General features: G+C 58.0%; 1 protein-coding gene across 1 annotated transcript; it reads left to right on the top strand.

The window, feature by feature from the left end:
* Positions 1-1,538: 1,538 nt before the first annotated feature.
* On the top strand, positions 1,539-13,410 carry CNN2 (calponin 2). The gene is made up of 7 exons (XM_030796019.1): positions 1,539-1,701; positions 5,950-6,071; positions 7,468-7,534; positions 7,635-7,772; positions 9,648-9,764; positions 9,933-10,079; positions 11,977-13,410. Exons 1-7 carry the CDS (start codon positions 1,639-1,641, stop codon positions 12,250-12,252), a joined length of 930 nt encoding a protein of 309 aa, XP_030651879.1. The 5' UTR covers positions 1,539-1,638; the 3' UTR covers positions 12,253-13,410.
* Positions 13,411-14,365: the final 955 nt, after the last annotated feature.

Below are 14,365 nucleotides of genomic sequence, written 5' to 3'. Positions count from 1 at the left end.
TCAGCACTGGTCTAAAATGACATGGGTCGACCAGGTGCAGTGGCTCACGCCTGTAATCACAGCACTTTGGGAGGCTGAGGCGGGTGGATCACCTGAGGTCAGGGGTTCGAGACCAGCTGGGCAACACGGTGAAACCCCATCTCTACTGAAAATAAAATAAAATAAAATAAAATAAATAAAATAAAATATGTCAAACTCCTATTGATGCTTCAAAACCCCATCTCCCTTGCCTCCTCTTACATGTAGCTTTCCTTGATTCCTCCGACAGAGCCCCAACTCTCCCTCCAGTTCCTCCAGCCCCAAGCCTCTCATTCGGTCCTGTACTTGCTCATATAGGGAAATGGTGCGGGGGCGGGGGGTGGTTTCGCCTGTGCTGGCTCATACAGGGAATCCGGGTTGGGGGTCGGCCTGTGCCAGCTCTGTCTTCCTGGGCATGGGCTGGGCCAGAGCTAAGGTCTCCTGAGAGCCAGCACTGCCTGGCAGGAGACTGTCCTGGAGACTCTTTAATAATTTATTATCATTAGTTTATTTTTTTATTTTTATTTTTATTTTTTTGATACAGAGTCTTGCTCTGTCGCCCAGGATGGAGTGCAGTGGCGCGATCTCGGCTTACTACAACCTCCGCCTCCTGGGTTCAAGTGATCCTCCCACCTCAGCCTCCTCAGTAGCTGGAATTACAGGCATGTGCCCCCATGCCCGGCTAATTTTTGTATTTTTAGTAGAGACGGAGTTTCACCATGTTAGCCAGGCTGGTCTGGAACTCCTGACCTCAAGTGATCCGCCCGCCTCGGCCTCCCAAAGTGCTGGGATTACGGGCCTGAGCCACTCGGATTTTTATTTTTATTTATTTATTTATTTATTTATTTATTTATTTATTTATTTATTTTTAGAGACAGGCTTTTGCTCTGTTTCCCAGGCTGGAGCATAATGTTGTGATGACAACTCACTGCAGCTTCGACCTCCTGGGCTCAACGGATCCTCCCCCTTCGGGCTCAGCCTCCCAAGTAGCTAGAACTCCAGGTGCAAGCTACCGCACCCAGTAAGAATCCTATAATCCTATTCTCTTTTGGACTGACAAACTCCTACTCATCCAACAAAGCCCCAGCTCCAATGGCCCCTTCTCTGAGGAACCTGCCCTGGTTCCCTAGTCCACCTCCCAGCTAGCAGAGTTCCCTGGGAAGGGGTTAGACGCCTCTACGTGGCAGAGAGGGGCCCTCATTCCTGCCCCAAAGGAAGCCATCTCCCCTCCCCTTTCTAGCAGAAGAGGAGTCTGAGACGGAGAAAGAGTGAGAGCCGCCCAGGAGCTCTGAGCAGGGAGCCGGCAGGAGTGCCACGTCCAGGCGGCCTCGGCCCTTCCCTGCCTCAGTTTCCCATGGCATCAAAGGGGGCAAGGGGCCCCTCCGGGCCTCTGGCGACGGGGTTGCTGTGCCCGGGCGGGGGTCCCGGGGCGACCGAGGGGGCTCAGGAAGTTCGCCGCCGCAGGAATTCGGCGCCTCCAGGCCTTATAAGGACATTTGCGCTCCGGGCCAATCAGCGGCGGGGGCGTGGCGCGCGGAGCCCAGCGCGTCCCAACCCCGCGCCCGCCCGGCGGTCCCGTCCCGTCCCGTCCGGCCCCGTCCCGCCGCCCGCCCGCCAGCCATGAGCTCCACGCAGTTCAACAAGGGCCCCTCGTACGGGCTGTCGGCCGAGGTCAAGAACCGGGTGAGTGAGGGGCGCCCCCTTGTCCCCCCGACAGCGCAGCCGTCGCACGCTCCGACCCATGCAGGATCCCCCAGGCCCCCCGGCACCTCCCGGGCAGGGAGCTTGGTGACCTGGGGCGGAGGGGCCCTTGTTCTCCCTGACGCCTGGTGGGGGGACGTCTGCGGGCACCCCCTGAGGCTCCTGCGAATCTGGGGGAGCACCCAGCTCTGAGATCTGGGGGACGAGTGACCCATTCACACCCCCCACGCAACATCTAGGGGTAGTTGGGTCTGACTTCCTCCCCTCGCCGTGGCCCCAGGACCCCCACGTGTGAAGCCCCTGGCGCCCTCTCAACCTTCGAGAAGGTCCGTTCAAGGTCCGACAACGCTCTGGGAGTCTGGGGGGGACCCCAGCAACCCGTCATCTATTGGCCACACTTCTGCTTTTGGGGCCTCTTAGCTTTGGGAGGGGAAGGGGCATGACCGAGTGGTTTTTGAGAAGTGTTACCCCCCCACACACAGAAATTTCCTGGCCCCTGGGACACCTTGGGGGTGTCCTGAGGGGAGGGGCAGTAGCTGCTTTGCACGTTCTTTGTCCCCATCTGACAAATTTAAACGGATAACAAAGGTTCTCTGAAGCTGGCCTTAAGATATGTGGGGTTTTGCAGCCTCGAAACAAGAGCTGGGGCCTGGCAGATCGCGGTGGCTCATGCCTATAATCCCAGCACTTTGGGAGGCGGAGCTGGGTGGATGGCTTGAGCCCAGGGAGTTCGAGACCAGTCTGGGCAGCATGGCGAAACCCCGTCTCTATCATTAAAAACAAGCCAGGGCTAGGGGAGACTCTTTTTAAGAAAGCACTTGTGGTTCTGGCTCAGAGAGAGCCAGACACTTCTGCAGGGTCACACAGCAGGATTCCTAGGGAAAGTGGGAGGCGGGGGCTGTGATGCCAGACCCACGGAGAGGACCAGGACCTGACCCTCCAGGACCTTCCAGCTGGAGGGGGGTGTCGTCCCCGCCCACCCCCTCCCCTGACGCCCACTGGGCACCTGGGAAGGTGTCCTTACAGCTGACTTCTGCAGGGGAACCTGCCTCTGCACGCTCTGAGGGCACCGGCCCTTCCAGCCCCAACAGACACCTGCCCCGGCGGCACTCCAGGGCCGGCAGACTGGAGGGAGAATTCCTGCTTCCCCTCTGAGCCCCTCCAAGCCTTCAGACCAGCTCTTGGCCAAAAAGGGGGGCTGAGGCTTGGGGTGGTGAAGGCCTGAGCCAGGGTCCCCAGCCCGGGGCTCACGACTCCTTCAAGGGGCCATCTGCACCCTGCATTCATAGAGCCCCCCGTGCAGTGGGGTGGGCACCCTGCCGCACCCTGCACACAGCCGGCTAAGGGTACCGGTGTTCACAGGGACCCAGAGACGTCGTTCCAGCTGCCCAGGGCCACACAGCCCACAAGTGACAGGGCCAAGACCGGAACCCAGTACCTGCTGGGCCTGCGGAAGTGGGAGAGGGCACAGGAGGGTGGGGCGGCTTCCGGAGACGGGGTGGGGTGGGGGCAGGTTGATACCTGCCCTGGCAGGGGTGAGGACAGAGGCTGGAAGAGCCGCTTAGCAGGCTCCCCGCGCAACCCTCAGTCTGTCCGTTTGGAGGGTGGGCGAGGCGTCGGCCAGCTTGCCAGGGTCACGGAAGGGTCGCATCCCAATTAGGAACCAGCTTCCCCCTGGCTTCCGCTCACACCCGCTTTACCGGCTGCTTGAAACAGCCAGAGACCTCTCTCTCTGTCTCTCTCTCTCTCTCTCTCTCCCCCGCTCCCCCGTGGCTCAGTTTACCCCCGGCTGGACGGCACGGAGGTAGCTGGGATCCACCGTGTCTGCGGCCTTGCATCCCGGCTTGGGGGTCTGGACCCGCTGGGAACAGCTGGTTCAGATTTAGCCGGGGAGGAAGCGCGCATTCCTGGCAGTTTGTGGTGAACAGGAATGTGCTGGAAGGCCGGCGGCCGGGCAGCGGGGGGCGGGGGTGGGGGAGGACGGCAGCCGCTGGGGGTGGGGCCAGGGGACCTGGGCCCCTGAGCCGGCAGAGACGCGGCGCAGCTGGGCAAGGCAGGGCTGTGTACCCAGCAGCCACCGTTCTGGTTCCTCGGGATCAAAGTTGCCGGCTAGGCGGGGCTGCCCCTGGGCGTGGGAAGCCAAGCTGGGTGGGCTGTGAGCTCGTTTTGGTGGACTCCCCGCCTTTGCCTCCTCTGGGCTTCGAGCTGTTACCAGGCAGGTCCCAGGTCAGGGGACCCTAGCCCAAATAATTCAAAGCAGGTCCCAGGTCAGGGGACCCTAACCCAAATAATTCCAGGAAGAGATGAGGAAGCGGAGGCCGACGGCTGCTGTCCGCAGGAACCTGGGGAGATAAGGTGTCCGAGGCTGAGGGGGGAGCTGTCTGCGGGAACCTGGTGCAGAGCAGGGAGAGGGATTTGATTTTTTTTTTCTTTTCTTTTCTTTTTTTTTTTCTTTTTGACAGAGGCTCACTCTGTTCCAGGCTGGAGTGAAGTGGCCCAATCTTGGCTCACTGCCTCCTCCGCCTCCTGGGTTCAAGCGATTCTCCTGCCTCAGCTTCCCGAGTAGCTGGGACTACAGGTGCCCGCCACCACACCCAGCTCATTTTTGTATTTTAGTAGAGACGGGATTTCACCATGTGGGCTAGTTTTCTCGAACTCCTGACCTCAGATGATCCGCCTGCCTTGGCCTACCAAAGTGCTGGGATTACAGGTGTGAGCCACCGCACCCGGCCCCAACCCTACTTTATTTTCCCTCCAGCGTTTATCTCCAGCTCCCGATACAAGATCTGCCCCCGTGCTTATGGCCCCCCATACGCTTTGCCGTCTGCCTCAGTGCTGTCTCTGTGGTCACTAGTGGCTGGATAGAGACACTCAAGGTCCCCACCGGTGCACACCCACTGCCCAGGAGCACACAGCCCATTCCCCACGGCGGTGTTTCAGAGCACCAAAGGCCAAGAAAGCTGGAATGGCCGGGTGCAGAAAGGTGGCAGGGAATCGGTGGCAAGGAGCCAGGTGCGTGACTAGAGGCAGTCAGCCTCCCAGGCAGCTCATTCAGGAGTTGCTAAGAAGCAGGATTGGGGCCGTGCGCGGCGGCTCACGCCTGTAATCCCAGCACTTTGGGAGGCCGAGACGGGCAGATCCCGAGGTCAAGAGATCGAGACCATCCTGGCTAACACGGTGAAACCCCATCTCTATTAAAAATACAAAAAAGTGGCCGGGCGTGGTGGCTCACGCTTGTAATCCCAGCACTTTGGGAGGCCGAGGCGGGCGAATCACTAGGTCAGGAGATCGAGACCATGGTGAAACCCCGTCTCTACTAAAAATACACACAAAAAAACTAGCCGGGCGTGGTGGTGGGCGCCTGTAGTCCCAGCTACTTGGAGAGGCTGAGGCAGGAGAATGGCGTGAACCCGGGAGGCGGAGCTTGCAGTGAGCCAAGATCGCGCCGCTGCACTCCAGCCCAGGCCCAGGCGACAGAGCAAGACTCCATCTCAAAAAAAAAAAAAAAAAAAAAAATTTGGCTGGGCGCGGTGGCTCACGCTTGTAATTCCAGCACTTTGGGAGGCCGAGGCGGGCGGATCACGAGGTCAGGAGATCGAGACCACGGTGAAACCCCATCTCTACTAAAAATACAAAAAAATTAGCCGGGCGTGGTGGCGGGCACCTGTAGTCCCGGGTACTTGGAGAGGCTGAGGCAGGATAAATGGCCTGAACCTGGGAGGCGGAGCTTGCAGTGAGCCGAGATCGTGCCACTGCACTCCAGCCTGGGTGACAGAGTGAGACTCCGTCTCAGAAAAAAGAAAAAAGAGCTGGTGGTTGCACAACATAGCAGACGTACGAAATGCTGGTAAATGGTGCACTTTCAGCTGGTTGAAGTGGGAAATGTCAGGTGTGATGTAGCGGGGAGGTGAGAAGGCGGGGCGCGGGGGCAGATCCGGCCAGGTTTGTCCTGCACCCAGAGTGGATTAGAGCTGATGTTTATCAGTGAGTTCTGAGCCGGTTGTCGGCCTGCTTGGAGGGTGGTTTATCTGTACCCGCCTGCAGTGGCTGGGGCACCCCCTAATGATGGGAAAAGGGAGCATCTGCGTGGGTGTGGTGAGGGGGGACCTCCAGGCCCCTCTGTCCGCTGTTGCCCTGGAGTCCCCGGCCCCACCCTCTCCAGAGCTTCTGGGGGGCTCCTGCTGGGGGTGCCTCCACCCCAGCTCAGTCTCGTGCCCTTTGCTCCACCAGCTCCTGTCCAAATATGACCCCCAGAAGGAGGCAGAGCTCCGCAGCTGGATCGAGGGACTCACCGGCCTCTCCATCGGCCCCGACTTCCAGAAGGGCCTGAAGGACGGAACTATCTTATGCACGTGAGTACACGCAGGGACACGGGCTGTCTCACACTTAACAAATCTTGGTTTTTCTCACTTTTTTTTTTAATTAAGAAATTTTGGGGGGGCCGGGCGTGGCACCTCACGCCTGTAATCCCAGCACTTTGGGAGGCCGAGGCGGGTGGATCTCAAGGTCAGGAGTTTGAGACCAGCCTGGCCAACATGGTGAAACCCCCATCTGTACTAATAATACAAAAAAATTAGCCAGGCGTGGTGGCAGGCACCTGTAATCCCAGCTACTTGGAGGCTGAGGCAGGAGAATCGCTTGAACCTGGGAGGTGGAGGTTGCAGTGAGCTGAGATCACACCATTGCACTCCAGCCTGGGTGACAGAGCGAGACTCCATCTCAAAAAAAAAAAAAAACTGTTAGCTGGGCATGGTGGAGGTGCAACTTCCACCTCCCGGGTTCAAGTGATTCTCCTGCCTCAGCCTCCCAAGTAGCTGGGATTACAGGCGACTGCCACCATGCCCGGCTAATTTTTTTTGTATGTTTAGTAGAGACGGAGTTTCGCCATGTTGGCCAGGCTGGTCTTGAGCTCTTGACCTCACGTGATCTGCCTGCCTTGGCCTTCCAAAGTGCTGGGATTACAGGCCTGAGCCACCAAACCCAGCCAAAGATTACTTTATAACAGTGGAAACTTGAGGCCTGGGATGGTGGCTCGTGCTTGTAATCCCAGCACTTTGGGAGGTCGAGGTGGATGGATCACGAGGTCAGGAGATGGAAACCCGCCTGGACAACATGGTGAAGCCCCATCTCTACTAAAAATGCAAAAATTAGCCAGGTGTGGTGGCGGGTGCCTGTAATCCCAGCTGCTCGGGGAGGCTGAGGCAGGAGAATCACTTGAACCCGGGAGGTGGAGGTGGCAGTGAGTCTAGATAGCGCCATTGCACTCTAGCCTGGGTGACAGAGCTAGACTCCGTCTCAAAAAAAAAAGAGTGGAGCCGGGCGCGGTGGCTCACGCTTGTAATCCCAGCACTTTGGGAGGCCGAGGCGGGTGGATCACGAGGTCAGGAGATTGAGACCACGGTGAAACCCCGTCTCTACTAAAAATACAAAAAATTAGCCGGGCGTGGTGGCGGGTGCCTGTAGTCCCAGCTACTCGGAGAGGCTGAGGCAGGAGAATGGCGTGAACCCGGGAGGCGGAGCTTGCAGTGAGCCGAGATCGCGCCACTGCACTCCAGCCTGGGTGAAAGAGCGAGACTCCGTCTCAAAAAAAAAAAAAAAAAAAAAAAAAGAGTGGAAACTGAGGCCCAGGGAGAGGCCATGAGTTTGCCCAGGAAGGCGTGAGCTTGGCTGAGATCAGCATCAGATCTTCACTGTTCCTCGTTGCTCACGGAGGATTCTGTTTCCCCCACCCCATTTTGTGCCCTCCAGACTCATGAACAAGCTACAGCCGGGCTCCGTCCCCAAGATCAACCGCTCCATGCAGAACTGGCACCAGGTGAGGGGCTGGTGGGGCGGAGTAGGGATGGTGCTGGGGGCCCATCTAACAGGTGGGGAGACTGAGGCCCACTCACTGTCCCTCTCCTGCCTCTTCCCAGCTTGAAAACCTGTCCAACTTCATCAAGGCCATGGCCAGCTACGGCATGAACGCTGTGGACCTGTTTGAGGCCAACGACCTGTTTGAGAGTGGGAACATGACGCAGGTGCAGGTGTCTCTTCTCGCCCTGGCGGGGAAGGTGAGGCCCAGAGAGGGGCAGCCACGTGCCCAGAGTCACACAGCGAGGTGGATGTAGCTGTTGCATTCACTCGTTTGCAAATTTTTGTTTGTTTGTTTTTGAGTCGGAGTCTCGCTCTGTCACTCAGGCTGGAGTGCAATGGCGTGATCTCAGCTCACTGCAACCTCCAACTCCCAGGTTCAAGCGATTCTCCTGCCTCAGTCTCCCGAGTAGCTGGGATTACAGGCACCTGCCACCACGCCCGGCTAATTTTTGTATTTTTAGTAGAGACTGGGTTTCACCATGCTGGCCAGGCTGGTCTTGAACTCTTGACTTCAGGTGACCCTCCCGCCTCAGCCTCCCAAAGTGCTGGGATTACAGGCGTGAGCCCCTGCACCTGGCCTCGTTTGCAAATACTTCTGAGCATCCTCGAGGTGCCAGGTACTTCGGATTCCTCGGTGAACAGGAAAGACATGGTCTACCCCTTTATGGGGTTCAGTCTGATGGCGGAGGCATGCAAAAGTGAACACAGCATTTTAGTATGCATTATATGTAAGCTCTGGCCGGGCACGGTGGCTCACACCTGTAATCCTAGCACTTTGGGAGGCCGAGGCGGGAGGATCACTTGATGCCAGGAGTTGGAGACCAGCCTGGCCAACATGGTGAAACCCCGTCTCTACTAAGAATACAAAAATTAGCTGGGCGTGGTGGTGCATGCCTGTAATCCCAGCTACTCGGGAGGCTGAGGCAGGAGTTAGAGGTTGCAGTGAGCTGTGACCGCGCCACTGTCCTCCAGCCTGGGCAACAGAGCAAGACTCTCTCAAAAAATAATAACAAAAGTAGTAAGTAAGCTCTGAAATGGGAGAAATGCCTTGAAGGAGAAGAATTAGATGAATGTTGAGCATCTAGTGACCCTCAAATCCAGACGGGGAGCGTGGGAGGGACACGGTGTCCGGGGCGGACGGGGAGCGTGGGCGGGACACGGTGTCTCGTGCGGACGGGGAGTGTGGGTGGGACACGGTGTCTCGTGCAGCCCGGGAGTGTGGGTTTGTGACACGATGTCTCAACGTGGAAGGAACATTGGAACTGGCTTCGGCTGTTGGAGGAAGGGGGAGCTGGTTTTCTCCTGGGGTATCTGCTCCAAATGGTGTTTTCAGAAGCCCCCTGTGGCTCCCTGTAACCTCATGTGGGGAATGGCAGTCAGGGAGGAGCTGGGCGCAGACATCCCAGTGAGAGGCAGAGCCAATGGCCTGGCCGGGGTGCCCGGGGATTGGGTAGGAGGAGGTGGTGGAAGGGAGAGAGAGGAGGCGAAAACCACGGCCCCAGCCCCAGAATTCTTGGCCTGAGCCCGGGAAAGCTGAGCTGTCGCCTGAACAAGGTACGCGGGGATGAGGCAGCCCCGTGGGCCGGGCGCGGTGGCTCACGCCCGTAGTCCCAGCACTTTCAGAGGTCGAGGCGGGTGGATGACTTGAGGCCAGGAGTTCGAGACCGGCCTGGCAACACGGTGAAACCCCGTCTACTAAAAATACAAAAATTAGCTTGGCGTGGTGGCACATGCCTCTGATCCCAGCTACTTGGGAGGCTGAGGCAGGAGAATTGCTTGTACCCGGGAGGCGGAGGTTGCAGTGAGCGGAGATCATGCCACTGCACTCCAGCCTGGGCTACAGAGCCAGACTCCATCTCAAAAAAAAAAATAAAAATAAAAACTGAAACAGCCGTATGATGGGTGTGTGGAGTGTGTGGAGTTCCGGACACCCGAGAGATGTACCCGTGGGGGCTCTGCGCGGCAGGCAGAGGGGACAGGCTGCGGCCTGGTCTCTGTGCCGCCCCCAGGGCCTGGATCTAGGGTCCCTGGCTGCCCTCTCCTGGTACTCCCGGCCCCTTTCCCTCACCCAGGCCAAGACTAAGGGGCTGCAGAGCGGGGTGGACATCGGCGTCAAGTACTCGGAGAAGCAGGAGCGGAATTTCGACGACGCCACCATGAAGGCCGGCCAGTGCGTCATCGGGCTGCAGGTGGGCGACAGCTCTCCCAGCCCCAGGGACCATGGCGTTGGGGGACCACGGCGTTGGGGGACCACGGTGTTGGGGGACAGCAGCGTTGGGGGAAAGCCGCATGGAGTTCAGGGAGGGACTGGAAGCTTGTTGGGTGCAGTCTGACCTCTCCCGCGCACCTCCCTGCAGATGGGCACCAACAAATGCGCCAGCCAGTCGGGCATGACCGCGTACGGCACGAGAAGGCATCTCTATGACCCCAAGAACCATATCCTGCCGCCCATGGACCACTCGACCATCAGCCTCCAGATGGGCACAAACAAGTGTGCCAGCCAGGTGGGGCTCGCCGGGTGCCCCCGACTCCTCTCCCTGCCCCTCGACACCCTGTGGTCTCAGCCCCTCCCTGGGGCCACCTCCGGCTTCCCTCCCCGCTCTCGGTCTCGGCCCCTTCCCTAGACCACCTCTGGCTTCCCTCCCTGCTCTCCGTCTCCGCCTTGCATTTCAGCCTCTGTCATTTCCACCTGCCTGTGGGTCTCTAGGGAATTTACTACCTCACCCTGTCTCATTTTCCCTTAAGGACGCCCAAAGGTCCACCCAATTCTTTTTTTTTTAATCCTTATTTATTTTATTTATGTATTTATTACGAGACAGGATCTTACCCTGTTGTCCAGGCTGGAGCGCAGTGGTGCAGTCTCGGCTCAGTGCAACCTCTGCCTCTGGGCTCAGGTGATCCTCCCACCTCAGCCTCCTGAGTAGCTGGGATTACAGGCATGCGCCACCATGCCCAGCTAATTTTTTTTTTTTTTTTTTTTTGAGACGGAGTCTCTCTCTGTTGCCCAGGCTGGAGTGCAGTGGCACGATCTCGGCTCACTGCAACCTCCGCCTCCCGGGTTCAAGACATTCTCCTTCCTACCTCAGCCTCCCAAGTAGCTGGGACTACAGGCGCATGCTGTCACACCCGGCCAATTTTTGTATTTTTAGTAGAGATGGGGTTTCACCATGTTGCCCAGGCTGGTCTCGAACTCCTGAGCTCAGGCAATCCACCCGACTTGACCTCCCAAAGTGCTAGGATTACAGGTGTGAGCCACCGTGCCCGGCCACACCCAACTAATTTTTGTATTTTTAGTAGAGATGGGGTTTCACTGTTTTGGTCAGGCTGGTCTTGAACTCCTGACCTCAGGTGATCCTCCCACCTCAGCCTCCCAAGTAGCTGGGACTATAGGCACCCGCCACCACCCCCGGCTAATTTTTTTTTTTTTTTTTTTTTTTTGAGACGGAGTCTGCTCTGTCACCCAGGCTGGAGTGCAGTGGCCGATCTCGGCTCACTGCAAGCTCCCCTCCCGGGTTCATGCCATTCTCCTGCCTCAGCCTCCTGAGTAGCTGGGACTACAGCGCCGCCACGCCGGCTATTTTTTTTTTTTTAGTAGAGGTTTCTTGTTCGATTCCTGACTCGTACCCCGCCTCCCCAAAGTGGGATTACAGCGTGGCCCCGCCCGCCCTTTTTTTTTTTTTTTTTTGACAGAGTCTCGCTCTTCCCAGCTGAGCTGGCGCAATCCGTCACTGCAAGCCCGCCCCCGGCCCCTCCCCCCCCCCCAGTAGCTGGACTACAGCCGCCCGCCACCACGCCCGGCTAATTTTTTGTATTTTTAGTAGAGAAGGGGTTTCACTGTTTTAGCCAGGATGGTCTCAATCTCCTGACCTCGTGATTCACCTGCCTCGGCCTCCCAAAGTGCTGGGATTACAGGCGTGAGCCACCCCGCCTGGCCCACCCCCGGCTAATTTTTGTATTTTTAGTAGAGATGAGGTTTCACCATGTTGGCCAGGCTGGTCTTGAACTCCTGACTTCAGGTGATCCTCCCACCTCAGCCTCCCGAGGAGCTGGGATATAGGTGCCCGCCACCACCCCCGGCTAATTTTTGTATTTTTAGTAGAGAGAGGTTTCACCATGTTGGCCAAGCTGGTCTTGAACTCCTGACCTCAGGTGATCCTCCCACCTCAGCCTCCCGAGGAGCTGGGATTACAGGCATGTGCCATCACGCCCAGCTAATTTTTGTATTTTTGGTGGAGACAGGGTTTCACCGTGTTGGCCAGGCTGGACTCGAACTCCTGACCTCAGGTGATCCTCCCACCTTGGCCTCCCAAAGTGCTGGGATTACAGGCGTGAGCCACTGCACCCAGTGAAGGTCCCCTCTTCTCTCCACCGTGACCTGCTCCACCCCTCCTTCCTCTCCAGGTGGGCATGACGGCTCCCGGTACGCGGCGGCACATCTATGACACCAAGCTGGGAACCGACAAGTGTGACAACTCCTCCATGTCCCTGCAGATGGGCTACACGCAGGGCGCCAACCAGAGCGGCCAGGTCTTCGGCCTGGGCCGGCAGATATATGACCCCAAGTACTGCCCGCAAGGCACAGTGGCCGACGGGGCTCCCTCGGGCACCGGCGACTGCCCAGACCCCGGGGAGGTCCCTGAATATCCCCCTTACTACCAGGAGGGGGCCGGCTACTGAGGCTCCCCGCATGCTCTCTCCCCACATCGTCTCCCCATCTGGGTTTTTGGGTTTTTCTGTGTTTTCATCTTTTTTTTTTTTTCTTAACCGGTTCAGTGCTGCCAGTCAACCAAGGGTCTGTGAGTGTCAGCGTGGGATCAGGCAACAGAGCTTTTTTCCCTTTTGCCTTGATCCTTCGCAAGACTGAGCCACTGGGCTGTGGGGGAAGGGGTCAAGGCCATATCCCAATATGTGTAGGTCGGGTCCCTGCTGGCACGTTCAGGCTGTGCTGGGGAGAAGAGACCTGGGCTTGGAAGGAACCGGTGGTCCCCGAAGGTTTCTGCTTGCCGCGCCTCTTCCCCCTTTTGTCAGCTAAGCAGTTTGTGGTTTCAGTGCCCCCAAGTTTCAGGAAGTATTCACAAAAGAAAAATACATTTTTTTTTTCCCAAGGAGTGGGGCAGGGACAGTGGAGAGGGTGCTGGGAAATGAGTCCCCTGGGAAAGGGGGCCCGGCCATGATGCTAAATATCTTCAGTCCCAAGAGACTGCACTTCCCTAGGACTTTCAGACCAACAGGCCTCAGACCCTCAGACCTGCCCCGGGGCCAGGTGGGGAAAGTGAGGGCCGTAACAAGGAAGTGAAATTCTGAGTTGTTGGGGCCAAGCCTGACCCACTCTCCATGCTACCCCCCAACCCACTCTGGCCTCGGTTTTTTTTCAGTTGTGGTTGTTGCGCAGGCTGGAGTGCAGTGGCGCCATCTTGGCTCACTGCACCTCCACCTCCCGGGCTCAAGCGATTCTCCAGCCTCAGCCTCCTGAGTAGCTGGGACTGCAGGTGCTCCACCACGCCTGGCTAATTTTTGTATTTTTAGTAGAGACGGGGTTTCCCCATGTTGGCCAGGCTGGTCTTGAACTCCTGGCCTCAGGTGTGATCCGCCCGCCTCCGCCTCCCCAAGCGCTGAGATTATAGGTGTGAGCCACCGTGCCCAGCCTCTCAGTAGGTTTTAAGGAGCCCCCAGACCTCCTCCCTTCTGGGCCCGACCAGCTTATACTGCTCCATCTTCCCCGGCCACACGCGCCGCCAAGTACTGCATAGGGACCCCCACCCAGGGGCCCGGCTCCATGAGATAATGTGAAATATGACTGTGGACCAAACGCAATAAAACCTGTTTGTAAGAAGAGAAGGTGGCCAAGAGAGTTGCCGTCGATGGGGGCGTGTTTTGCTTTGATGCTTTTGTGGGGAGAGAGGAGGTCTTGGGGGATGGGGGGGATCAAGGGGAAAGTCCACCTCACCATTGCGAGGAGGAGCAAAAGCTGAAGCCACAGGTGAGTCTGAGTGGAATTAATGATTTGAAGGGCCCGGACTTGGGGTAGAGGGAGAGGCTGGGCTTCCTGGCCAGTTGGAGAGGAGGCCGTTGCTTCAAAGGCCCCCCATGCGCTCTGTCTGCACCCTACCCTACAGCGCAAGCCTCGTGGCCTCAGCCTGGATGGCTCCCTGCTGGCGAACTCCTATTTATCCTCAAAGCCCCAACGGCAATGCCACCTCCTGCCGCGGGAGCCCTCCCCACGCCTCTCACTCTCCCCAGCGCCTTCAAAGCTGTGGACCCACACCCTCGCATTTCAGCTTCACCTCCAGCCTGTGAAATAAACTCTTCTTCCAGAGTGGGAAACGGGTTTTCCTCAAAATCAGGGTAACCATTATAATCGGAGACTCTAGAATGTTGGGGGCCCCCTCCCCCTTCTGCCATCGCCTTGTCCAACTGCAGAAGCCGAGGAGCGTTCGTGGAATGAATGAATGAACGAATGACTAGTGGAACCCCCACTTTACAGACGGACGAGTGGAGTCCCAGAGTCTGAACTAGACTAGAGGGAGCCTGGCCATCCCCGGGGACGGCGGGGACAGGGAACTCCTGCAATCCGGAGCTGCGGTATTGCAGCCGGCTCTGCAACGTGGAGAGGCAGCCTGGCTCCCCAAAGGCAGCGCAGCCTCATTCCCGGAGGCTGGCCCGCCTGGGACCTGACGGGCACCCCGCTACCCTACGGTGATGCAGCAAGAGCTGCGCGGTCCCTTTAAGAAACCCGGCTGGGCGAGGCCCTTCTGTGATCCCGCCTCCTCCCTCGGCTCGCGCAGCTCTG

The sequence above is a fragment of the Nomascus leucogenys genome, chromosome 17 (genome assembly GCF_006542625.1).
Source record: "Nomascus leucogenys isolate Asia chromosome 17, Asia_NLE_v1, whole genome shotgun sequence".
NCBI lineage: Eukaryota > Metazoa > Chordata > Mammalia > Primates > Hylobatidae > Nomascus > Nomascus leucogenys.
This window is presented reverse-complemented; position numbering and strand designations above follow the sequence as displayed.

Coding starts and splice junctions, on each gene's coding strand:
- CNN2 (XM_030796019.1), top strand. CDS start 1,639: ATGAGCTCCACGCAGTTCAACAAGGGCCCCTCGTACGGGCTGTCGGCC. Junction 6,072..7,467: donor GACGGAACTATCTTATGCAC/GTGAGTACACGC, acceptor TGTGCCCTCCAG/ACTCATGAACAAGCTACAGC. Junction 10,080..11,976: donor CAAACAAGTGTGCCAGCCAG/GTGGGGCTCGCC, acceptor CTTCCTCTCCAG/GTGGGCATGACGGCTCCCGG.